The sequence below is a fragment of the Cyrtonyx montezumae genome, unplaced genomic scaffold, assembly GCF_038088225.1.
Source record: "Cyrtonyx montezumae isolate F1298 unplaced genomic scaffold, pur_monq_1.0 scaffold_13, whole genome shotgun sequence".
In the NCBI taxonomy this organism is placed as follows: domain Eukaryota; kingdom Metazoa; phylum Chordata; class Aves; order Galliformes; family Odontophoridae; genus Cyrtonyx; species Cyrtonyx montezumae.
Window position 1 is genome coordinate 27,230,064 of NW_027071859.1, and position 27,518 is coordinate 27,257,581.

Sequence of the window (27,518 nt, forward strand, 5' to 3'; positions counted from 1 at the left end):
TATCCATATAAAAATGGGTTATCTCATCTCTACAGCATTTTCACAAGTTGATGGAAATCAACAGTGGCAATGCTTCCAGAACTATGACCACATTATGGACACACCTTTATTTTCTACGACATACAAATCAAATGTGTGCTCTTCAGTAATACCTACACATTTTCACATAAGGATAAAAGGTATCTCAGACTACTTCATTATTCTAGGAGTTCTCTGAAAGTTCAGAAATATTTTTTGGCTTTCCTACAGTGCACTTACTGAATTTTTCACATTGATACTTAAGGTCTAAACAGCCTCTTCATATGCTAAACATAAGACTTACCGGAAGTCCACGAGCACCTGGCAGTCCTGGCTCTCCCTTTAAGAGACAAAAAAAAATTGAGTTTTTCAAGAGATATATAGAACCAAGTTTTGTATACAACACGCAGGAAGATGCTCTTATCTTTTGCTGGGTGTAATTCAGTGAAGCATTTTGCAGCATAATGTCTTGGGTCTTTTTACTCTAGAAAAACATTTCAAACATACTAGTTTCTGTGATTTCTGATGTATTCTTTATGTCTGATTGCTGATGAAGTCAAGTTGGGTCCTGCACTTTGGCCATAATAACCCCATGCAATGCTATAGGCTTGGGGCAGAATGGCTTGAAGAATGTAAAGAGGAAAAGGACCTGGCGGTGTTGGTTGATGCTCGGCTCAACATGAGCCGGGAGTGTGCCCAGGTGGCCAAGAAGGCCAACAGCATCCTGGCCTGTATTAGAAATAGTGTAGCCAGCAGGAGCAGGGAGGTGATCATCCCCCTGTACTCAGCTCTGGTACGGCCGCACCTCGAGTACTGTGTTCAGTTTTGGGCCCCTCACTACAAGAAGGACATTGAGGCCCTGGAGCGTGTTCAGAGAAGGGCAACAAAACTGGTGAGGGGTCTGGAGCACAAGTCTTATGAGGAGCGGCTGAGGGAGCTGGGATTGTTTAGTCTGGAGAAGAGGAGGCTCAGAGAAGATCTTATTGCACTCTACCACTTCCTGAAGGGGGGTTGTGGTGAGGAGGGGGTTGGCCTCTTCTCCCTGATAAATAATGACAGGACAAGAGGGAATGGCCACAAGTTGTGTCGGGGAAGATTTAGATTAGACCTGAGGAAACATTTTTTTTCTGAAAGAGTGGTCAGGCACTGGAATGGCCTGCCTAGGGAGGTGGGTGAGGCACCGTCCCTAGCGCTGTTCAAGAAGCGTTTAGATGAGGTGCTAAGGGATTTGATTTAGTAGTTGGGTAGGGATAGTGATAGGAGGATGGTTGGACTAGATGATCTTGTAGGTCCTTTCCAACCTTATGAACCTATGAACCTATAAGTTTCTCTGCTCCTGTTCCCTTTGCATATGATTATGAAATTATTACAATAAAATAAGAGGGAAAGAACTTCACCACTAGTGAAGATGCTCGATCTTAATGACATCAGTGTAACATCATTATTCATTATTGCTGGCTGAGGGAGTAGGAGCTCCTACCTCTAGGATCATCAAGTTCCAACCTCCTGCCACAGGCAGAGTTGTCATCCACTAGATCAAGTACTAGATCAGATTGCCTAGGGGCCCATCCAGCCTGGCCTTGAACAACTCTGGGGATGGAGCATCCACAGCCTCTGTGGACAACCTGTTGCAGCACCTCATCACTCTCTAAAATAAATCTCCCATCCTTTAGTTTAAAACCATCCTCCCTTGTCCTATCCACTATTAACCCTTGTATAAAATTGATTTCCCTCATGTTTATAAACTCCCTTCAAATACAGAAAGGCTGAAATGAGGTGTCCCTGCCACCTTCTCTTTTCCAGGCTGAACAAGCTCTGTTTCTTTAGTCTGTCTCCGTAGGAAAGGTGCTACAGCCCTTTGATAATCTTCTTGTCCCTTCTCTGGGCCCTCTCCAAAAACTCCACATCCTTTCACTCTTTGGGGCACCAGATTTGGATGCAGTACTCCAGCTGGAGCCCCATGAAGGCAAAATAGAGGGGGACAATCACCTCCCTCACCCTGCTGACCATCCTCTTCTAATAGCATCCATGATACCATTGGCCTTCCAGGCTGCAAGTGCACACTGCTGGCTCATGTTAAATTTTTCATCAGCCAGGACCCATAAGTCCTTTTATATGTAACATTGTTCTTACCTTCTGTCCTTTTGGTCCTGTGGCACCTCGTGATCCATCAGGACCTGTTAAACCCTTTGGGGGTAATGTAAAAAATGTACAGGTTACATATACTTCCCTTATTCGCAGAAAAAAAAATCTAAACTATGGAATAATTGAACTATTAAATGTAGTAGACTTATCATCAAAATGCCTATTTACACATAAAGATGAAATTGAGTTAGAATCCCAGTCAGCATTCAGAGCACAAGCTTCTGGTGAGAAATAATCAGTGCTTGGGATAAATGTTCTTCAAAAATGATTGTTAAATTATAATTAAACTTAAAATATGAATACAAATGTCCATATTTTGTCCTGATAGGATATTGATGAATTTAGCATATAGCTCAGGCTAAAAGCAACTATCTGTGTTTTCCATTTCAACTAAACTGTTCATAACTACAAATTGAAAGAAGCATCAAGACTTTCAAACCAGTAAGTTGGTATCTGAAATTACTCAAGGAAAACTAGTTTTATAGAAGTCTTTTTTTTCCCACCCTTTCTACAGATGTGCACTTTAAAAGGATTTAAATTGCGAGTCTCCCTGAGAAATACGTATTACTGAAGACAATCTGTAGAAACATAATAATGGAGATTCTACATACCTTCACTAATCATTTCTGTAAATTAAAGAGACAAACTAATTTCTGAGGAAGAAAGCAGTAGCAGTTTAATATTAGTACCAGAGATAACACTGGGGAAAATTTTTCCCCTTCCTTTTTGTCAACAACGACTGAAGGATTGATTTATAAAGACCACATTAGTTCACGTTAACAGTTACTGTTCCCTGTGTCCTAAAGGAAACGCCACTCCTCAGCTATGTGATAGCCACCTAAAGCACTCAGGAATAACTGAATCACAAACTTCCACCTCTTGGGAAAAGAAGCTACAGGGACTGCTTTGTCTAAATGAACTAGGACATGCTTATGTTAATCACTCGGAGCAAAAATAAAAAATAATAATAATTAAAAAAAAATCAATAAAGCTACCGAGCTGTATCTGAGGTTAGTCTTTGAACCACACTTGTTTACCTGGCTAAAATTAAAAAGCCATAATGATATTATAACTGTACATTCATTTGCAGTTCTTTTGTTTACTTTCATTTCCAAAATTTTAATCAGCTTTGACAGCTTAGAAATTTCCAGAGGACCATAAGAAAAGCCTTGCTTTTATGTTTGTCCTATAATTTCCTCTTTCAGTTCACCTCCAGCAAGTCAGTGTTCACCCAGAGGGATGTATTCTCTGTTAATTTTCTTTCTAAAGCTTACATGATCATTACAGGCAATTACTGTACGGTATCTTAACTCAGTCTATTAAACCTGACACTGAAACAGTTTGTGAAAGAAAAGCAAAAATTTAAGAAGTCAGAACTGCCTCACCAATTAAAAAAGGAAGAAGGAATTATAAATCCAAAACCCCAATTAAAAGTTGAATGCACAGTGGGAGTACGATAGGGTCTTGGGCTTTTTTTTTTTTTTTTTTTTTTTTGCAGGGGGGTTGTTTTATCTTTTTTGTTGTTGTCGTTGTTTTTACTGGAAGTAAAAAAGGATTACTATTTTAGAATGTAAAATTTTAGTTTTTTACTGGAAATAAAAAACGATTTCTATTTCAGAATACACCATTTTAGTATTAGTTTCACTCACGGTTAAATACAAGTGTACAGGCAAGCATGAATGAGTGTTAAAAGCTGACTTGAGTTTTTAAAGTTCTGTTCTCCTGATCGTGTTATCATGAATCCAGGCAAGGGAAAGAAAATCATGCCTAAACTGAGAATTATAAAAGGCACAGCTTTGCTTATGGGTTTTTTGACATATACCAACCAGCCGTGATCCCGTACTGCTCCCACGAAGAAGGGAAGCTGATACAAAATACTGAAAATGATGGGAGCAGTGGCAAGCCTATTTCATCCTACAGATCTGAAATTTGCAGCCTAACTATGAAGACTTCTCCAGCTCCATGTTCACTTATTAGCTTTAAAAATAAAATAATATAAAACAACCTAATCCTGCAACGACGTTTCAATCTTCAACAAAATGAGGTGGCTTAATTTATTGGAGTGTTCTTCAATATAGTAATGCGTTGTGTATTGCCTGTACTTTTTTTTATGTTGAAAACTATAAAACCGTTATGCGCAAGCCGCACATCTGCTTGCACGCACCCTGGCATAAGCTCTAAGCTCCCTGTGTAGGGCGCAGTTGAAGACCCAGAACTACCGCCCCATCCGCCCCGCTCCCCTCAGGCGCCGGGCGCCAACCGCAGTGCCGCGCGGCGGTGTCGGCTAGAGGCAGCTCCAGCGCCCCCTGCCGGCTGGGCGCGGCACAGCGTGGCTCCCTGCCCTCCCGCAGCACCGCCGTCCCCGGTCTAACACTGCTCCTCGTCTGCTTCCCTGCAGCAGGGAGGACACAGAGCTCTGTTGCTCCCGGAGAGCGCGTTTTAGCTTGAGCGAAGTGCCGCTCCCCAACTCGTGCTGCTGGCGCTCAGCTGGCTGCTCTGAGGAAGCCAGAGACCTCAAGAGAAGGTCGTGCTTCTACAGATTCCAGAAAGTCAAGGATACTCACATCTGCTCCTGGCTCTCCAGGCAGGCCCGGGGATCCCGCTTTGCCTTCATCCCCATCCGGACCCTGCGGGATTTAAATGCCGAGGTAAACATACTGCAGAGAGGGAAGCAGAAACAAAACCTTGTGCCTCTCCTCTCAAGGGGCGAACACAAAGTAGCTGCAAGCACTCACCGGTGGGCCGGGGGGGCCGTTAGGTCCTCTCTCTCCCTAACAAGGGACAAAAGGAAAGGTATTAGATTTATAGGAACCTTTTCTGGACCTTCGTGAGAAACACTGATGTACAGGTTATTAGGAATAATCCCAAAATGATTTTTTTTTTCTTTTTGTAGGAAATGAATAATAAACTCACATAAATTCTATTATAGTCCTACAGAAATAATCACAGAAAGTTCTGTCAGGAACTGGGGGAAAATACATCGTGGCTGCTATCTGAAATAACGCCACAACTTCTTAGCATGCTTTAGTAAGGTGATACTACATAATTCCTTTTGTGATTTGATTTCTAAAATCCTTACATCCTATTTAAGGCAGTTAATCACAGTATATGACCATGATTACGAAAAATAAAAATTCCTATGGTGTCCTGTAATATCAGAGAGAAACGGGAAAGCCTGCTTTCCCGAGCCTGCTACAGAACATAACATCCACCACTTCCTATGTGGATCTCCTGCCAATTCTCCTCAGAATTGAATGCAAAGCATCATGCAGATACAGCCTGAAGCATCACTTGTTCCCTAGGCAAGGCATACTTACATCGATGCCATCAATGCCAGGAACTCCTGGTGGCCCTGGGGGACCTGGTGGACCTGGGGGACCAGGGAGACCTCTCTGACAAGGAGTAAAAAAAGAAGCAATTAGATCCTGGCAAATCTGTAAAAGCCAATCTGTGAGTGGGAGCTTCTTTGGGTTAGTCAGGGGGTCACAGCAGCACTGGTGGTCTTTGTTCTCCCCACATCTAAGTCAAGACCATTAGGCCTATGCTTTAGCTTTCGTGGTGATACCAGCACACTCCTCTCACAGTCAGCACAGTGATGAAGTGTCAAACCCCTTCCTCAGCCTGGATGCCCCTCTGCCCCCATGGTGCAAGCACAGGTGACTAACTCCATGCCCCAGCCATGTGGTAATGTTAGAGTGGCAAAAATTAAAAACTGATCTTTGCAAACCAAGCACTAAAATTTACTGTTATTCTAATTCCTTAGCCAGCACAAAGCTGTCAGTCTTTCCAATAGTTTGTGCTAAGGAAGCTTAAAACTAACCCTTTCCCTACTTCACTGCCCTGTTTCCACAGGATTACATTAGCATCTACAGAGGCACTTTCTCCAAGTGCCAGGCTCCCAGGGGAGATGCGGGAGGCACGCCATGTGGAAACTGAGAGAAAGGCTTTTACAGGTCTCCATCCTATAATGAGGGTCTCTGTTCTACCCACAGCCAACTCTGGCCGTCCCCACAAAGGCACTCTGTTGAGACAGAGGCCAGCCCAGGGCCTGCTGGGGCCCCGCTCCTTGCAGGGCTGCTGTTCTGGCTGCCTTGCCTCCCCACACCAGACTTTACAGAAGTAATCTATCCAGTGGTATTTGTAGATGGAGTAGAAAAGGGTCAAAAGCCCTCCAGTAGGTCAGTTCCAGGGCATGACAGAGAGCAGCCTTCAGCCCCTCTTCATTCAGACCCTTTCCCTTAGCACACATCATCATCCCTTCCCTCAGACTTACCTCAATCACTGTCTGGCTTATCTGTAACGGAGAAAAACAGGGATAAAGTCAGAATAAACTTACTTGAGCGAGACAGATGCAAAAAATCTGCAAGAATAGCCAAAGAGACAGGGGGCCCCACACAGCCCAGGCCATAGTGAGAACAGGTTTTGCAGCCACCCAGGTACACAGAAACCGAAAAAGTGCCTTGGAGCCAAAAGGTGAGCTGGGCTGGGAGGCACCCCTCACAGCTCCTTATTAACTGCCTAGGAGAGGGTCGTGGGATTGGAGGAGAGCTGAAGGCTGGGAGGAAGAGGATTGAATGACAGCAGTTCCTTTAACCCTTTGCCCTGCTTGCTGTTGCTTTGGACACTCTCCCTCAACTCCCACTGAGGGTTTCCCTCCCTCAGGTTGCCCAAGAGTCTGCAAGGAGACAGCAAAAATCTCTCCTCACTGTCAGGCACAGCTTTCAAAAGTTTCTGATCCTAGCACTGAGTGAGAAGGAAAAGATAGGAAGGCATGGAAGAGTTAAAGTGAGGCTGCTACTCCAGGGGGCTGGGTTGCTAAAGGCACCAAATTTCAGTCAGGTATGGTGAAATAGATTTCTCTGGACATAGAGGGGGAAAAATGAAGCTCCTGTGGGCTTGATAGACTCAGTGGCAGCCTGGTTCAACATTGTCAGGCTGGGAATGCTGCTCACCCGTGCTGGGAGTTCACCACAGCCTTCTCTCTGGGGCCGCAGGGGATCGCAGTGAATCAGCATCCACTGGACTTCAAACTGGTAGGGAAGATAAAACAACATTAATTCAGTAGGCTCACACTTGACGAAGTTTTAATAGGATAAACACTGATGAGCTAGTGGTATCTTTGGAAAGGTAATTGGTGCAGTGGTAAGGGTATGGGGGTGCTGCTGTTCAGCACAGGCCACAGAAGTGGTCCAATTCAGCCTCTGGAACTTCCTCTAGAGCAAATCACCACCCTGCATGCCTTCAGACATGAAGTCTGAAGGCATTTTAAAGAGGGGGCATAAACCTGCAGGGAGATTTAAAGAGAAGGTGAGATTCATCGTTCATTTTTATAGACGATCTGTATAAGCACAGGCACTTATCTCATGTTATACTGACAGTTTTATTGAAGGACACACAGTCCCAAAAAGATTTCTTCTGACTAAACAGTTGTGTTCATGAGGAGTGATAATTCCAAGGACAGAAACAGTTGGTATAAGTGTGAGAAGTTCAAAAAGTTAGATCATATGTACACTAGCAACATCCTGCAGCAGAGTAATACACATGTGTGAAATTTCACATATTCCTTTAATTTTTATTTGGCACTGGAAAATGACATATGATAAAGACAACCACTTCTCAGAAAGTGTCACTGAGTCTTTCCTGATTTGTGTGTATAGATTAAATACTACGTAACCTCTGTCAGAAGTTATTCAGTATCTCAAATACACATCTTCAGAGGCATATCCACTGATATACAACGCCTCAAGTGGAATTTGAAGTACCAAAAGTATATTACAATAATAACTGTTGTGCATAGTTATTTATGTTCAAGAATTAATGACTTCTATCTAATATAGTACCAGCTTGGCTTATGGCCCACGGATGAAGTGGTTTGTGCAGTGAGTCCTCAACTTAACAATAAAATTTACAGGCTCCTTTTCCTTTCATTTCATTATGAATGGTTGATAAACTGAGGAAGAAGAAAGATTATTTTTTACCTTGTTACAACAAGTTCTGTGTGGCAAAGTGATTTGATTTTCTGAGTAACTCAAAATAGAAATGTGAGCAACCAAGGGCATTCACATCTTATTGCTTTGCTCCTCTGAATCTTTCTTTTTCTATGGAGCTGAAGTAGTTTCACACCATCCCTCCCACAATATAATATAACAGTGCTTTCTTCTGGCTACCTCCTGCACTCCTGCTAGGATATTTCATTGCTCTTTTCAATCTCAGCCCAGGACTGATGCAGAAAGGACTGCCATTCTGAGGTACTTTCCTCTCCTGATACCTTCCCTATATCAACTGAGTTGCATATCGATGCTGCAGCTAAAAAGTGCTCTGAGTTTCAAGTCCTTTAAGATCTCCACAAGACACCCAAAGGTACACAAGTTGCTTTTTTATTCTTCTTTCAGTGCTGCTGCTCCTGAAATCCTTGCTATCACATCTGTGCTCTAATATTTACTGAAGTTAGTACAGCTTCCAGATTGCTGTGAACAGCACAAAAGAGGCAGAATTGTAGTTTCTTTTACCTGTTGTGTTATCTGACACCATTATCTGAGTCCATTCTTTATCTTCTTTATCCAATTCTCATGTTAAAACCTTTCCCAATCCTTCATAATAAACAACTGAATGATAGAATATATATAAAATTATGGAGAGTATACTATAATGTAATAGCGGGCAATACAATAATAAAAGTAAGAGTATATCTGGAATCTGAAGATCCATTAAAAGCATAAAATGGGATCAAATGACCCCTAGATGATAATTTATTTCATAACATACAACTCAATTCTGAGTCCTGATTCTCTGCATTGTTCACCCTGAACCTCACTTGCCGAGGCAGAGAGGTTTGTAACTGGCTCTAAATCAAAGCTTAAATTGGGCTTAATATATTTCTGATTTAAATAAGCATCCATTCCTGATTTAAACGAGGATAGACGTAGTACAAAGGGACTATTTTTTCTGTTTGTCTGTTTAATGTTAAAAGTGAATTGAATAACATTTAGTAGTAATAAAACTGAAGGGTAATCCATTCAGTAGCTAGGAAATACTAGAATTAAGGTTGCCTGTAAACACTTCCTCTGTACCTGACCAGACCATTCCACACTTCTTCACTCAGAATGCTTGCCTCATTCACAAGACCAAATGAGCAGGATCGTGTACTGTAGAAACTGAAATTCAGGATTGAATATGGGAAAAAAAGTGGTAGAAAAAGAAAAGGTTGCACTGTGGTAAAGGCAGAAAGATACTACAAAATTACTGGATTATAATTCTGCTTTTGTCTCATAACTCATATAGAGTGCTGACAATTTATTTAAATCAAAATAGCCTATTTTGACAGCATTCTGCACCACAGTAGGAAAGACTGGTTGCTTGAACAGAAGTATCTGGGTACGGGTTGTGCAAAAAGTCTGATCAACTACAGCTGTGACTGAAATCAATAGTGTCGAGCTGCATTTTCAACTTACAAAGTGTTACAAAATCTGCAAACTCTGTGAAAAATGACTTTTTGATCCACAACAACAGTAGCCAATATCTGCATCAACACCTTGTTTAGCTGTTTTTCATATGTAGATAATAACCTCTTTGTGTGTGATTATGGCAGGGGTATTGTCTGTTGGCTTTGTGTCCTTATTGTTTCTTTTTGTGTGTTTTTTGGCTTCTGCATTAAGGTGAGAAAGACGTTACGTGAGCAAATGCTAATTACTGGGTTGGGCTATACTTCAGTGCATGACTCCAACTGACAAGAAACCCATTTCAAGAGAATACTACAAGCAAATGTGTATTATACATTTTTTAAGTTGGAACCAAGTTTTTCAACTTTGAATAAAGTCAATATTAAAATATGAAATTTATAATGAGGTTATAAAATGTGATTACATGCTGCAAAAGGAACTTGGCTCACTGAGCTAGGAAACCTATTTAATGCCTCATGTTTTCTTCTAACATTCCTGAATGGGTAACGAGAAAACTAATCATCTTGTTTTGATCAAGAAGTTTGAATAGTGAGCATTATGCAAGACCTGGTATTCTCATAAGATTAAAAAAACAAACAAAAATAATTCTGGACAAGAGAGAGAGGCATTCCATTCAGGAAAAAAAAAACCACCTAGAATTATTTACAAATCACTGTACCATAATGTGAATATGAAAGGATTCAAAATACTTCAAACATGCAGAAGTATGTGCATTGCTCTGAAAGTAGTGCCTCCTATTTATTTCCATGGAAACTACTTCAAATGCAAAGAGCACAATAAAACAATCTGGTAGAGCAAACTGTCACCTACAAAAATTATTTTTCAGCATGGTCATCATCATTAGCTATGCATTTTTACCAGAAGTAAACAAGAGCCTGCATGTTGCACTCATAAAAATCTGCATGACCATCTGGAACGTGGTTTGTTTTTCACATCACTGTTATTACTGCTAAAATGCATCACACACCATCTCTCTGTGCTAATATCTCAAAAAATCTTTAGCAGGCATCTGTGAATGTCAATGGGGGCCATTTCTTTCCCCATGAAGGAATGGGGAAAAAACCTTTGCTTCAGACACACTTCTGTGTCAGGTGCCATTGTTGTCAGAGTGCCATCTGCCTCTGCTGCCATCTGCCACACAGCAGCAACATGGAACAGAATATTGGTGGGAAGGCTCAACCTCTACTGCCATACCACCAACATCAGCTTCTGATGTCATGGGTCAACACTTTAATGTAGAAGGCATTACTTTCAGAGCAGCCATCATAATTTGACACGTCTTTGATAGTTACTTGGTCAGGCAACATTATTATTTCTTTTTTAAATTGTGTTGCTTTGTAATTAATTTGCTTTGGGCTTTTTCTATGGCTTTAAGATTATGTAAAACAAAAAGTGAAGTGAAACCTCTTAAACTTTTTTTATTATTATTAGAAATAAAACCATTACTTGGTAAAAATAGTAAAAGGGTGGGACTGACCTCATGTTCATTTAGGGGAGGTGAAAGAAAGGCAAGTATGTCCTGGCCTTACTATCAAGGCACCTATGCCCTTGCCATATTCTACAATGTTCTTTCTGACTATATGGATCTCATTAAAAGAATACCACCATTCTGGAAATACACATGTACATGTTCTATCAAATTGATTCAAAGTGTTACTAAGAATGAAATGCAGGTACAAAGAACTTAGAAATTAACCTCAGATAAAGGTAGGTAATCAAGGGTAATCATTAAGCAAAGCTATTAAAATTCAATCCTTTATGACCCATAGGTGTCTAAGATCTATATAGATCAATAATTTTGATACTCGTTTTCCAGAATTCCTACAGATTTTCAGTTTATAAAACAGATATAATTCAATTAGTTATGTTTGTCTGTTCACTGTTTTGCCCTCTCAAGTTTCATGGAAATACTCATAAATGACTGTGGTTTTGCATATCTCAGTAGTGGATATATGCAATTCAGTTGTCTTATTAGTGCTTTAGATTAGGTACATAACAGTTTACTAAAACCTAAATAATCTGGATTAGCACTTTCAGTATAGCAGCATTAGTCCATAGTAAAGCATTTAACAGTACTGTAGGCTTCAAGAAAAACGCATTTCTCAGGGGCCAAATCAGAGCATGTCTGCAGCTGCCTTCTGGATAAGCTGTCTCCCTGTGCCCTGCTGGGTAATTGCTGCCTCAGGCATGATTCAAGGAAAGACAGCTCTTCAGGGAGATTACAGTTCAGCTAATCAGGTTTCAGGTGGGAGCTCCTCTACTATTTTCCATCAATGATATTTCATTTGTTCTAAGAGAATTCTTCTGTTTACTATCTGTACATTTGCTTTTAAGTGACAAGGAATAAGCTACATATATTTGAAACATATCTTATTCTGTGAGATTTCACAGGGTGAAGGAAATCTAAGATGTTATTTTTTTTTTTACCTTACATAGGCTTAACCTGTGCATTACTGTAAATTGAACCTTGTTCAGCAAATACTCATTATCACTTTCCTCTTAGACGTTAAAGTCAGATAACTGCACTGAACTGGTCAAAAACAATAAATGTCAATTAAATAATGACCAAGGATCACTTTTAGTGAAGTGTTTAGTGTCAGTTATGAGAAACTGGGCCTCTGAAATCATAGAAACTAAGGCAATTTCCATCATCTTACAGCAGTTAATATTTGAGCAATTTATAGTTAATGCCCTTACTTTTTCTTAACACATGGAATTCAGGAAGTAAGTTCTCTTTTGGTTTTAAAATGATGACCTATCTTGTATTTATTACTTAGAGCTTATAGTGGATCATTGTAACTACTTTTACATTTAAAAAACAAACAAACAAACAAACAAGAAATATTGTTTTATATCTAAAAAAATAAAACACAGCTGTAAACCTGTATAAAATTTTGCACTCTATAAAACTTCCAGAAATCTTGAAAGGCAACCTTTTAAAGGCTCAAAAATGAGACATTATTTCTAATGGAACTCTGTCTAATACCTCCAAGGCAACCATAGTAACAACAGGCAATAAAGAATATCTTTTAAAAAGATGTGCATTATTTGCACTCATACGAAGTTGATTTATTCTGCAAGATAAAGAAGGCACTCACAGAATACTGAAGGAAAAAAAATAAACAAAAAGAAGAAACATAATTTATGTTCTGTAAAAATTATACCAATGTAGGTAATACACTTTAACAATGCTTGGAAATAAATTAGAAACCATGCCTGGGACATACTGAATAACCAAGACTGATGAGATGTCTTTCCCTTTCATCCTCGAAGCAGCGTTTCCTATACCTATTATTCCCCACAACACCTCATAGCTTCACACTAATGCTTAATGATGGAAGTGCTTTAACATATATGAGGCAGAACTTAATGCAAGACACTCCTTCCCTATAAAATATCTGATATGTTCAACCTACTCATGGTTCTTTTTTTTTTTTTTTTTTTTTTTTGTATGCTTCACAGAAAAGTCAAGTCTCTACAGAATATAGGGTTGAAAACATAAAAATGGCAGAAGGGAAAAGGGGATACAATTCTAATTATCCTCTGCTCATTTTTCCAAATTATTTAATACTAGCCATAATCACAGAATCAAAAAATGGTTTCAGTTGGAAGGGAATCTTAAAGTTCATCTAGTCCAAGTCCACAGCAACAGCCAAGGACATCTTCCACAAGATCAGGTTGCTCAGAGCTCTGTCCATTATGATTTTGAATACTTGCAATGGTGGGGCATCCACAACTTCTCTGGAAAACCTATTCCAGTGCCTCACCACTCTCATCACAAAAAATGATTTCCTTATACTCAATTTCTACTAGTTTTTCAAACTGAAACCATTGCCCCTTGGTCTGTCACTGCAAACCATAATAAAAAGTCTATATCTTTTATACAATTCTCCTTTTATACATTGAAAGGCCACAAAAAGGTCTTCCAAGGCCCTTCTCTTCTCCAGGTTGAACAAGCCCCATAAACCTTTCTTCACAGGAGATGAGCTCCAGCTGTCTGATCATATTTCTGGGTCTTCTCTGGACCCACTCCAACTGCTCCATGACTTTCTGCTGCTGGGAGCCCCAGTCTTGGACATAATACTCTACATGTGAACCCCAATGTGATTTTTTCCACCAAAAAAAACTCTCTCCTCACTATAGTAGCATGAAGAGGATAATTTAAGCATTAAATCAACTTACAGGATATAAAATTACATTTAACTGCCTGTTCTTGTCACACAGAATAAAGGAACATACCATAGTGAGTTTTGATCAATCTCTCATAGAAGATACTCACTTTGTATGAACAATATAAAATATTTATTATGCCAGAGACAGGACTAATCAGCTCTAGCTTATAGTTTGTATGCACATACAAATGAGAGATCCCAATTCCTGTTCAGTGGATGCTTTGGTCACTTTGACATGAGGTACTGTCCATAAGCCCATGTCCTGAGGCTTTCTTCTAGATGAACATCCATATATAAAACAAACAAGGGAACACAGAGCTGATATATCCAGACAGAACAAGATCCAGTGACAGACGTGTGGTTGTCTAAGATATTTCACTGTTGAAACTTAGACATAGCTTGAGTCATCCCTTGCCTGGCACTGTTTATATATATATATATATAAACAAAATTTGAAATTCAGAGAACTTACCTTCCATGGGGGTTATTTTCTGCATCTAGCATTTGAAGATGCATTCTGTAGAAAAATTAAGTACAAAATAATTTTATTTTCAGTAATATGAGATTTTGAAACTTACCGGAACTGAAATTTGAGGATTATTTTTGAGTCTTCCAAGCACAGCAAAGCCATCAACACTTATTTTCCCCTTTGGTTTTATGTTTAGGGATTCTACTTTAATACAGTCAATAAAAAGTGTAACAGTGGTTGTTTCCACACTTATCATAAGCTTGTGCCACTGGGAGTCGAACAAGAAAGGCAAATGTAAAAATGATGCAGTCTGGAGACTTCCATCCACTCCTTTATAGGAAAACTCAACGCTTTTCATTGGACCATTAAGATTCACTCCAACTTGTTCTTTTCCTGAAGAATCTTGAATCTGCCAAATAGTCCAGTATTTCTGAAGCGTGGCTCCAGTCATCCGAAAAGTAGTAAGAAAGGAATATTCATCAGGCAATCCGTTGGAATATATTGCACTGTGAAGATCAAAATACAGTAAATTTGTTGTGTATTTGTTCTGGAAAACTTCACACATCACCACCAAATAATGAGAATCAGTTCATCAGTAGAACCATACTTCAGATATTCTTTTATCTGCGCTCTTCTACCAAGAGTCTCAAAAAGGCATATCCTTTAGAATTATTAGTGTTGCTGATTGCAAAAGGAATTAGTTCAGAAGTGTGAGTTTTTCTTCCTTTGTCGTAAAATATTTCTGATAACCCTTTCTAAGAATAATGGATCAAGCAACAGCAGACTAGTATTTTACCTTTAGAAAGGATATCCTACAATTGCGCTGCTTTTATTGCACTTACAAAATCAGTCAACTTAGTGTGACTTTTACTTGACTGGGTAAATAGTGCAGAACTTCTTCAATTTTGAAAGCATAAGAATGTCTTTTGCAAAGGCATTTTCTTGCTCAGCCTGACGACAGCTAATGCATTATCTGTCACTACAGCAGAAACCATCCAACAATTGATTTATTGACAATCATACAGATATTAAGAACCTACACTAAAAAGACTACAAATAGCAGGGAATAGATTTTCCACATATAAAATGTTTCACTGCTATAACATCCAAGATTCAAAAACACAAACACAGCTGTATTAGTGTCTAAAATAATTATGTCATTTTTAGCTTAAATGTGTCAGTGGATCCATTGCACTATTTTAAAAATAAGTCTTTTCACGTTCTATGTGTGGTGAAATTGTTGTGTCCTAACTGTGTTGACATTGATACATAATTTGCCATCTATCCAAACTTAAGAATGACACATGAAAAAGATCACATTTGACAAAGTTTCTTAGGGATGGAGACATACAAAGCTTTTTGTTACCAACATTCATTAAAATAACTTCTCAGATAAGTAAGCATTTTGAAAAAAGATTATCTCCGTGTGGCAGCACGAATTTAGCCACTAGTGAACCTCTAAGGCTAAAGAAAAGAAAGAAAAAAATAGAAAGAAAGAAAAAACGAATAAGTTGGTTCTTATCCTGTATCCTGGATGACTGCCGATTCAGCAGCCCTCCACTTCCGGAGTCTCCAATGCCTGAAGTGCGAAGGTGCGCTAAGCTGTAGTGCAATTCTCTTCCAGCAGGCGTCGGTACAGCCCTACCAAGATCTCAGCAAGGACCGGGAAAGCCGGGCAGCAGTAGCAGTAGCTTCATTTTAAGAATAAGCTACCCGAACTGCAAGCGTTTCTGCTTTCTCTTGAGCCTGAAGTTTGTTATGTACTTAAGCTGCAGGCAAAGCTGTTGTATGATGAATAGGAATGCTCTGATGGAAGATTTTCTCCTTATGTATAGAGATACTTCAAGGTGGGAGAGGGGGCTGCTTGTTATTAAGTTTTAATTGTCTACAGTTTGCTGTGACTTGTTTCCCTGTTGACTGCAGATGCAATAATCCGTCCCAGCTGGCTTTGTTCAGCAGCATTTTTATCTAATTTTTGTATTCTCTTACTATTTTGTTTGATTTGTTTATTACCATCTTAAATGCAAATGTGAATGTGTGGACTTTTTGCCTTTCCTCTGAGAACTTCATAGTGTTTATTGCTATTCACCGTCCTTCCTTTTGTTAGGCTTCTAGCTTACATATCATACTCACATATTCATCCCTGTCTGGAAATGCACTCCTTGTTTTTCTGTCAATGCACATTAAACTCTTGCTAGGCTTCTGGTACATTCAGCAGATCTCTTATGGACTTCTGTGTCCTTCTTCTGTAATACCTCTTAAACAAGTGTTTCAATCTCCTCTACTGTTAAAATCTTAACTCATCTGAATAACTTATCTCTTCATTTGCTGAATCCTACTCTTTGTTCTTGCTCAACAGCTGTTTTTGCTACTATCCTGTCAAAGGTGTTATTTTTGTAAGTAATTTTTAACCATGTGACTTTCCACTATCAAGTTTATTGGTTCTAGGAGATCTGATTCACCATGCTCTGCAGTTAAAGAAATCATTATTAATCCCAGGTTCTCTGAGAAGAGACTTTCCTTCTTTCTCTGCACTGATAAGTTTTACTGTTGTAGCAATACTGGTTAAAATAGAACATTTTCAGCCCACCATAACTATACTAGCAAGTGTATATATATATAATTATATTAAAAACCCAGTAAGTAAACACAGTTACAGTTTTTATTAGAAGGTAGTTTATGCCAGATTGGCAAAAGAATTCTATGCACCATACTTAGCAATAGAATTAGTGCTTTACAAGCCATCCCATTGGTCCTTCTTTCTCCAAAATTTAACTAAATTGAACTACAAAATAGATATCTTTACTTTTCCAAGTGATATGCAAAGAAGAGAAATTGTGTAAGATCTTGTGAGATCAGTAGGGGAAAATTAAATTATGTATATACAACGGTAAAAAAATCAATACACAAACATGAATGAATATTTTAAAAAATAATAAAAACAAATAAAAAACCTGCTAGAGGTAGACTAAAGACCAAATATCAGCAATGTGACCCAGCCTAACTAAGCACAGCATGACCCAACATCAGAAAGCTACTCTGCATGAAACTGTAACTGTGTAAGATTCATTATTCAGCAAGTAAAGCAGACATTAATTCTCATCTTAGTTACTGCAGTATTAATGAAGAAAATTCCATTGGCTCCAGTCTTATCAATGTAATTCAGTACAGTTCTTCTCAAAGCCTGTGATATTTGCATAGGCAAAACCTATTGAAGTCATCAACTTGAAATGATAAATATTTGGAAACCATGGCAAATTTATCATTATACTTAAATAAACAATTGCAGAGAATATATTCCTCTGTCTCACTGTGAAGTCAAGTGTTGGATTCTGTAATCTTCTTGTACAGCTAAGAATTGCATAAACAAATAGGTAAATAATTCACACATACATGTATGCAATTCCACTGATTTGTGGAATAGAATCAAGTGTTTTTTAACATAGAAGCAAGAAGATGAGCCAATGAAGAGTTAATGTAAAAAAATACTCAGAGCACACAAGTTGACTGTAGTCCTGACCTATTTCCTAGCTACTTACAATGGCCAGGGATATCGTTTCTATTCTTTTTTGTATCTTACATTTATATGTTAGTAGTCTAGTCTCGCAACCCTTATGTATTGAGAACTATAATTTACTGCTTTAAGGGTGAAATGAGTGTACGAGTGTAAAATCAGATCAATATTTTATCAGGTATTTGAGTCCTCTTTTTTTTTTTTTTTTTTTTTAATAGTTGTGTGATTTGTTTGTTGTTTTCTGGTTTTTTGTTTGTTTTCCTGAACCATTTGTAAGGGAATTGCTGAACCACTACTTTTTGTTTGTTTTTGTTGTTGCTGTTTGTTTTGTTTTGTTTTGTTATAAATACCTAAGAGTCTGACTAATCCCAGCGCTGAAGTGCTTACCAGCAATATTTCTTTAAGAATTCAAGGCTGAGTCCAATAAGCAGTCACCAGTACAAATAAGATTGGTTAACTGAATAGGCAGTAGAAGTACTGAATAGTATCACTGTCTTCAGGATTCATCAAGAGCAGAAGAGTGTTTTTAAATGTTAACTACTGATTTGAATACTGCAAAATAACTGCTTCTTCTATTATGTACTTTTATTTCAGAGTACATTTCTTAGGTTGGCTCAATTTCCCAGTGAGATAACTCAGTCCTTTATAGATTTATAAAGTTTTCAGAAACATTAGAACAAACAGCTAAAAATGGCTCCAGAAATTCCTCTGGCCAAATTAATGATACTGCAGCATCAGATGCACCTACAGCTATGGGATCTTCTGTGTTTGCACATCCTAGAGTGCAATCTTCCTAGAGTCATAGGTGACCTATCAAGAGCTATCTGGCAAACATTAAAGAATAAATTAACTAGAAAAAATAGATACCAATAGAAAACCAGCTAAGCATTTTGCATTTTTAGAAGCAAGTGTCTGAAGTTTGTCATGTCACCTATTACAGTGGTCCACGGTACATGACTATGCCAAATACATACACTGATCAAAAATAATCTTATATTCTTACATTGCTCTACTTTCTACTGAGAGGGAACCACAGGCAAAAAACATATCATGTCTAGATTCATAGGCTGCCTTCCTACTATAAAATTCAGTGTGTCTGGAATTGCTATCTGATACTAAGTTCACCTGGCAATAAAAAGTTTAAGCTTTCTTACTTTGAAAACACAGAGACCACATACACGCATGCCTATGACCTGTGCCAGTTTCCAAGCTGTGTCCAGGAGTTGTTGAAAGAGTGATAATTATTCTGGGCCAAAACCATTCCAAGGGCTTGTATAATATGTAAACAGTGTAGATGACAATGTGTGAATGCCATCTATTATTTCCCAGTATTAATTTATCTAGTCATGGGCTGACTTATAGATGGCATGTTATCTAAAGTGGAATTTCCATTTGTGAGGTCCGAGGGTTAAGACTTCACCAAGTGCATGTAGATGAATAACTCTTTTCCTCATGTAAAAATATATCATGAAAGTATTCCCCTTTGTTAATATATATTTTTAAGTTTGAAATTAGAATCCAGTTGTTACCCCAAATTACAATATTCATTTTTTACTTACTGTTTGGTGGACACCTACAGCAGATACATAAATTGCATTGAAAACCAACAAGTTCTCTGTATTCAGAGAAAATGGATATGGGTCACAGCAGTGTCACAGGGTCTTATTACACTAAGAACACTATGCTGATTCTTCAGTTGATTTTCCACTAGAAGAAACACAAGCCGATGGGGATTTATTTGGGTGACATGAGAAGATTAAGACAGTGCAATCATTTCTACTTGTTTTGGGATAAACTTCTGAACCTTGGAAATATACTAAGTAACAAAAAGACCAAGCTGAAACTTAGCAGCTTTTTAGGGAAGTTTAGCTTCCCTAGAAATGTATGTAGTTCTACAGCAAAGACTGAGTAAATGTACCGACCCATTCCCATGTAATTGAGTACCACTTCCCATGTAATGGCACCAGCAACACAGGCTAGTCTGGATTAGTACGATTCCTCCCTGCTTCAAGAGCCTCACTGTCCATGACCGACGGGTAACTTTGTACTAATAGAAGTGTTCATTGATGCAGGAGGGAGGAGGATCCCCGCAGCAGAGCGGGCGGCCCTCCAGGCTTGCCCTGAGGAGCTTGCGGCCAGGATGAGTTTCAGTACCGCGGGCGCGGACAGCTCCACGGTGAGCGATGGAGCGTCCTGAGGGAGCGCAGCGGGAGTTGGGTACAGAAGCACTTTCCGTTTCTGGCAAAGCAGAGCCAAGCTGTGCCATCAAGGACGTTGGGTCATACTCGAAGTGATCTGCACAACTCAGTGACTCCTGTGATATTTCTCAGGCGTTTAATCATGTCAAAATCATACCAAAAGTAAAACAGCTAACATGCCTTTATATGGATTATATGATTTTTTTTTGTTGTTATTTAATTATTAAAACTGTACTATTAGCCTCAGTTACTTACTGACAACCTTGTTCCTGAGTCAACTACCAAGATGCACACTGTGAAATAATACTGGAACAGAACACCAAGATCAGGCTCAGTGGCAGAGGAGAAGCAAGCCAGTGCTCTGTAGCACTGTCAGAACTCAAGTGTTAATATATTCCCAGGGTGGGACAAGAGGCTCAGCCCAAGTGCAGACTACTTTAATTTGAGTCAGGGTGAAATCTGAGGTATAACATTTGCTAGCACCGCAGTGTAACAGCATGGTGCTGACTGGGAGTACAAAGTCAATGTCTTGAATGTGATAAATCCATTATGCAACAGCACCATACAAAGCCAGCAAGATCAGTGCCAGTAGTCAGCTCAGATGTCACAGCATATCAGTACAGCTGGTATAGGCTTGATTAATGATAACTTGGTGTATGTCAAATGTATCCCTAGAGCTATTTACAGCAATACCTATCAGCTTTCTTAAAAATGAAATACCTTACAGCTTTGATTTCTCAGACTTCTTCTGAGGTAAGAAACACTAGATGAGAATCTGAGAGCCTCCAATTTTCAATGAAATGAAGATGGTTGGATTCTCCTTTATGCACTACCAGCCTTGATTTGACACTGTGAGGGAAAGTCCAACATAGCCAGCCAGTTAACATGGAAATTAGATTAACCTAACAGCTATGAGGCAGAAATCAGGGAGAACTCAGCAAGAACAAACTGTCAGGAATAGCTGCAGAAATACTTTGCACTCCAATTATTCCTAGCTGAAACAGTAGTCCAATTAAGGGCCTTGCCAGTTAACTACTAATTAATGGCATTCTTAATTACATAAAGTGCTGGACCATAATCCAGACTTGTCTGAATTTGGCAAAGACTTCTCTACCCTATTGTACTATCTATTCCTTCTCTTGCACCAAGTCTGACTTATAAAGAACAAACACAATTTGATTCCTAAATACCAATTACTATTGCAATTTGTTTGTGACATGATAAACAATAGTCATTATCCTCTAGATATTAGACAGATCAGCCAGGATATTAAAAAAAAAAAAAAGAAGTAAATAAAAAATAAAAATAAAAAGCAGCAAAACAAGAGAGAGTTTCCTACAAACCTGCAATCCCTACATGATCAAAAAGATCTCTTACTTTCAATGTTTTGAGAAAATTTTCCTTATTCTCCTCTTGTTTTCTTTGCTTTGCCTCCCTATCTAAGACTTTTGGCTTCACTTCCTGGAAGTGATCTCACTCTTTCAGGAGAACTCAGGGAACTCCGAGCAATACCATTGGTAGAGGAAAGTAGAAGTTTCTGAAATAGCTGTTATGGTAGCATCAACAAAACAAAACCAATAAAAATAAAAAAAGTTTAACTCATTTTTTCCATTTCCAAAAACTTTGCAAACAAGATCATCCAGCTGCAGAGAGGATCTCTGCATTACAAAACAAAATTTTGAAATGTGTATCTTTTAAAGTGACACAGCAAAAAGCATTACCTGGTTGGAATCCTGAAGTCTACATTCGGTCCCAATTTATAAGCCACTTGTAGAGCAGTGGAACCCACTACTCTCTGGACAATTCCTTGAGAAGCAGCTTTTTCTATTTGGAACTGAGAAATCAGGTCAAAACCTGCAAGAAGAAAAAATAAAATATGAAATATTTTATATGTCTAAAATATTACTTTTAATTTAATTGGAGCATTGTACAGAGTCAGAGCTGAATGTAACTTAAACATGACAGTTTCTAAACAGCAGCTATTTCCTTAAAAAGTCAGATGCTTCTTGCCTGGTAAGTCATCTTGGCCAATCCTGATTGTTGGGCAGAGATCAGTTCTCTGACGAGCACCCAGAATGACTGGCAATCCTGCAAAAAGGGATGAATTTGTCAGACATTGCTTGAGACCACCTTAAAATTTAAGTGAAACAACTGTAGGAATATTAATTAAACAGAACTGTACCTATTAATAAATGTATATGTATACAACAGTAAATTTAAAGTATATGCAAATAAGTCAGAAGTCCAAGAAAATAAATACCTGCTTCTAGATAGCTCCAAATGACAAATGATAGCTTGACTCTACTTTTTTAATCCTTTAAGTGATGTTTTATAATGTTTCTTTTCTATCAGAGCTATGGAGGAATAGTTGTACCAGCATAAGGCTTGCACTGTAAGGAGTTTTTGGTCTGGAATTTGTGGTGGTTTAAACAAACTTTAAAAAAACCTACCTCATTGCCTAAATCAATACTCTCTCTAATTCCAAGGAATCTTAAACATGCTTTTTGCCAACTGAAGTGCCTATTAAAAGAGAAATTGCTGGCACTTTTTCCATCCTCTCTGGTATTTCAGGCGCTCCCACTTTCTCTTGGGCCATGTTTGATTGGAGAATAGTCATTCATAAAATACAGAATTTACTGACTTTTTTTGTTATTGACCCAAGGAAAAAGGCAAAAGAAATTTTGTTAGAGGAAAGCCAATGTAAAAGTCTAATTCATTTGAATATTATCTGCTAGAAAACTGTGTACTGAATATGAAGACTCATATGATTTCCCTAATTAAAGGAGGAAGGAAGGGAAAATAAACATTTATTCAGATGATTAAAGAGTTCTGCACAAGTGCAGCATCAATCTGGAAAACGTTAGAGTCTGGATGGGGAAGAATTCAAACTGGAAGGATATGCATTTCAAACCTACAGAGAGCCCCTTGTGTGCTGCAAAAGGTCAACACTTAAATAAATATGGGTTTCTTTCTAAAAACACAAACTTAAAGAGAACATTCATGTTGACATTTTACACCTTAGAAATAGCCTCATTTTCTATTATTTGACAAGACATATGGCTGACATCCAACTATTTACATTTTATGTACAGGAAATAAAGTGAAACCAGTTTGTTGCCACATGTTGCAGAATAATATCTAATACTAAAATATGAGGGGAGATTTGTGTCATGTATCTACCACCCATATGCAGATTTTAGTTCTTACCTTGAAAACACATCTAATTGCATAGTTAAAATAATAGACATAGTAGTTGATTTTTCCCTCTTTCTGTATGTGTACATAGACCCATACATACACAGACACGGTTCTGTCTTTCTGTGTTAGATAGCTGGACAGGAATTCAATTTTGAAGAAGTTCAAAATAATACTTTTGACAGTCAAAATTACAGAAAGATGAAATATCTCCTTACTTGATTGTTGCTGGATGGTAGCCGAGATGAAAGACCCCAGAAAACTACACATATACAAGAAAGCTGTAATTTTCCTGTAAGCAGAAAGAGAACTCCAATGTGAATGTAGCGAATGTACAGTTTCTGACAAATTCTGTTACTGACTTTATCCTCAGTCATGCATACTAAGTGTATAAAATCACGAGTTAAGGATTTACCAGCAGACTTTACAAGACAGTTTATGAGAACACTTTATCTTTGTCTTTAAAACAAAACATGTCTGCAAAGCTCTTTCTGTTACCATTTCTTTCATACAGTGCAACATATAGATATATATATATACGAACAACAAATAAGCCAACTGGCAAGGACAGCTTTAACTGTTCTAATCTCTTATTTACAGATTTTTCTAAATCCCACTTGTTCTCTTACCAGTTGCTTTTCATCTTCACTGCTGGTTTTCTTCACTTCTCACATGTGAATATTTGGTGTATATATTCACACTCTCTGGTTCCCTGCCATTAGTCCTGTTAAAGAGAGTGTGAATGGGTGCAGAATGCTCCTCCTGCCCCACGCAGGACTCAGCAGGGAGGGAGGTGCAGGCTGCTGGGTTGGTTTTAATCTTGCAAAGGGAAGGAGGTGGGGGCTGGATAGACGTGTGTATCCTGTTGGGGTCCAAGGGCGGATCTCCAGAGCCAGCTGAATATAATGAAGCCAAGAGAGCAAAGAAAGAACTGCTGCTTATGCCAGCATCAGGGTAGAAAGATTAAGAAAATGTGAGTTAAGCGATGCCTGCCACCAAATGGCAGGGGCTGCTGTTCAGTGAGGCAGATAGAAGAATATTGTGTACCAAGAGATTCTGAGGAAACTGATGGTCTTAACGTGGTGTTAGAGCTACAAACTTTCACAACAAGAGAACACCAGTCCTACAAAGAGAATATTTTAATTTCTTGCTAATTTATCCATCGGATTGTCTCAGGAGAAGCCTAGCTGGTAGTGTCCTAGTTGATTCTTCTGAATAAAACCAATTATTTAAAAGGATTTCTACTGCTTAACTAAAACCTGTTCAAGGAATACACATAGCCATTACTAAGGAGACTGCTGTTATTCAGTTGTTATTCACACACACGTTATACCTTCCAAAGAGAGTGGCCTTGTTCAGAGAAATTTAGAGAACACACTCTCAGTTTCTGAACAATTTATTTTCATTTGCATTTCATTTCAGCAATTCTCATGGGTGTAATTTATTTTGTGATTTAATAGCACCATGAGGAAGTCAACAATATTCCCATTTAATGTAAATGTAAACTGAACATCACAGTGACTCTCCTTGTCTAACTAGCATTCCCATTTAGATTTTTATGTGTCTTTAGATCACTCTGTGTTTTTTTCTTTTAATGAATTAGGCTAATGCCATTTTATTTTTCAGAAAATCCCAATGCACAGATGATGCTGTATAGGCACATGCTTAAGAAAGCATCATCTAAACAGTAACAGCTAAACCGTTAGAAGTAGATTAATTAAACAACATAGAATGTGATTTTCCAAAACACTTGTATTGATTAGCTAAGGTATGGTGACTTTGATCAAATATCACCTAAGGACAAGCCATGTAGGATTTACATACCTGACTTCTCATTCTTATATTCAGATACCTGATTCTGTATTCTTATTCTTACCCATAAATTGTGCTGGGGAGTATGCATCTGTATGGCTGTCTAGTAAGACTGTGGTTGGATTTCAGGGAAACAGTAAATAAATCAGGTGGAGCTTGCTTCTCCTGCAGATATAAAGCCTTACTTTCTGTGATGAAAACTTCTAGTGAGAAGGATGTTGTTAGATTTTCAGAAGTTTCAATCCAACACAAACCACAGAAACCAACATTTGGCTCAGGAGTTGTTAAATGTGGCAGAGAAGAATGTTCCCCAGTTCAGGCTCAGGCTGACTGTAATTTGGGATGGCTAAGTAAGGACATCTCCTGATGTTTCATTGTTTGACTAGGCTTGAAAGAGCTCAGTGTCACTGGCTTGTGCATTCAAGAAGGATTTTTAGGAGGGACTAGGCAAGTTTGTTCTTCCTCTGAAAAGTATTTGAGGCATACATGCAGATATTGATGGCCACAAATGGTCTTTGGGAATTGGAGGAACCAAAATCCAATCTGCTTTGTTAAATTGGGGCCTCTGCCCCAGTGAGCAGTCTCAAAAGGGAGCAGGGTCTGCTGGCCCCAGCCTTAACCCTGCTCCTCTAAACACAGCTGGAAGGAGGGGGCAGTGGGAAGGCTAGAGGGAAGTCACTTCTTATTTATCTCATACTCCTTGGAATGTTACTTTTGTACCACGTGGTCACTTCTCATTTCATTTGTGCCTTCATTCTTTCCATTTCACTTCAGCATCTTAAGGCCACATTGACTTTTCAATTTATAATAACAAAAATCTATTTTGTACATTTCAGTTGTCTTTATTCTTACATACAGGACAATGGCCACTGCAGTCTCTTCTCTTTCTTTTTTATCAGACTCTGGTATAAGCACATACTAGTCATTTATCTCATGTGAGTTTGTTGCTGAGGTGTGTTTGGCGCTGATATCTCAAGATTAACTGTGCGTGGATATGATTGATGCTGTCTCTGAAAGACCTATTCCTTATTAATCAGTGTAAGAGTTAAGACAACTAAGACCTGTGACTGATCCTATTGACATCAGGGGCAAAACCTGCACTGACTTAAGCGCCTTTTAATTAAACCAACAACAAATAATTAAACCACCATCCAAAAGTCTAGGGTGATTGAACTGACAGCAAAACTGTAATCCTTAGTCAGGCTCTAACACATCATTGCAATTTAACAAATAATTTATTATCCAATAAATTCTTACCTTCATCATAAAAATGTACTTTTCTGTCCAAAATCGTATGACTTTTGGCATGGGAAGAAAAACAGCTTTTCTTTCCAAGGTGACAGATTTCATTTTTCATGAAGACCGAGTGATTTCTTTCTTGTAGAGGTCACTTACAGAAACCTGGAAACGCATGGGATCAGATTCTCATCTCCTTGGTACAAGTCATCTTTCCAACCTAACATCACTGCAGTGTCACTGAAGCCAGTTTGTGAACACCCAGGCTTTCCCAGCATAATGTCTAAAATTCATCAAATCCATGGAGTACAAACAGAGATGGTAAAGACATCTGGCCAGGCAAACTTACATCACCGCTCCGTGTCCCTTTGCTACAGCAGTTCTTGCTATGCATAAGACTAACTGTTCCCATACCTTTGAATGAAAGTCTAGATTAAGATATCTTCCCTATTTTGATTTCTTTCTAGGTCAAAAGATTTGTACTATGTCTCCAGGGGTGCCAGACAGCCATTATCCGCTAATGTTACAGCCAGTAGTTCCAATTATCTTAAATATGCAGAATTTATTTTCTAAAGGAATTGCAGAGAAAATCAAAAGTAAAGTTAAGCAGACTTCAAGCAGAAACATGTTAATATTGCAATAAACACTGCTGTGTTTCAGTAGAAATTATGGTGTTGAACTCACACAGCATACATTTGCACTGATACACTGATCACACTGATTTTACTGATTCTCAACAACTGAAATAAGATCAGAAATAGAAGTAGGATTTTATTATTTTGTTTAGCACAGAATGTGAATTATTTTGAATCTGTAATAGCAAATAGCATTACTAAGAGGTTTTACAAAACTAACATTTCTACCCAGTGAGATGTACTTATATACAAATACACATATATGTATGTATGTTGGATGTATTTTCAATCAGATTTGATTAATTTCAATAATATTTCAGTAATATTGTTTTATATTATTATCTCTTCCTGTTATTGCAAATTACCTAAATATTATCCCTCCACCACAACATTTTAGATGATTGAAGACATGTTCCTTCATGTTTCTACAGAACTGGAAAATAACAGTATGCCTCTAAATACTTCCAGATTCTTTTCTAGACAAACTTACATTATCTGATAACAAATTACAGTTCTTAAAACTAGAACTTTTTTAGTTGTTGCCATGGGAGAACCTAGTTCCATTAATATTTATCTCAAAGTGCTGCAGCAAAAGTTATCTCTTCTATTGTCATTAAATATTCTTCAAGATAAGTCACGTCCTTGCTAACACCAAAACCAAAAT

The 27,518-nt window shown here is 38.3% G+C and overlaps 1 protein-coding gene across 1 annotated transcript in view; it reads right to left on the reverse strand.

Moving 5' to 3' along the window:
- Positions 1 to 23,814, reverse strand: part of COL9A1 (collagen type IX alpha 1 chain) — a 65,503-nt gene extending 41,689 nt beyond the window's left edge. Inside the window, exons 1-12 of the mRNA XM_065730892.1 lie at positions 23,801 to 23,814; positions 23,390 to 23,463; positions 21,987 to 22,064; positions 21,698 to 21,830; positions 14,374 to 14,770; positions 7,116 to 7,193; positions 6,437 to 6,457; positions 5,481 to 5,555; positions 4,899 to 4,934; positions 4,728 to 4,790; positions 2,152 to 2,205; positions 323 to 358 (exon numbers count right to left, since the gene is read on the reverse strand). Coding sequence (XP_065586964.1) covers positions 323 to 358; positions 2,152 to 2,205; positions 4,728 to 4,790; positions 4,899 to 4,934; positions 5,481 to 5,555; positions 6,437 to 6,457; positions 7,116 to 7,193; positions 14,374 to 14,770; positions 21,698 to 21,830; positions 21,987 to 22,064; positions 23,390 to 23,463; positions 23,801 to 23,814 — 1,059 coding nt within the window. The remainder of the gene's footprint in view (positions 1 to 322; positions 359 to 2,151; positions 2,206 to 4,727; positions 4,791 to 4,898; positions 4,935 to 5,480; positions 5,556 to 6,436; positions 6,458 to 7,115; positions 7,194 to 14,373; positions 14,771 to 21,697; positions 21,831 to 21,986; positions 22,065 to 23,389; positions 23,464 to 23,800) is intronic.
- Positions 23,815 to 27,518: the final 3,704 nt, after the last annotated feature.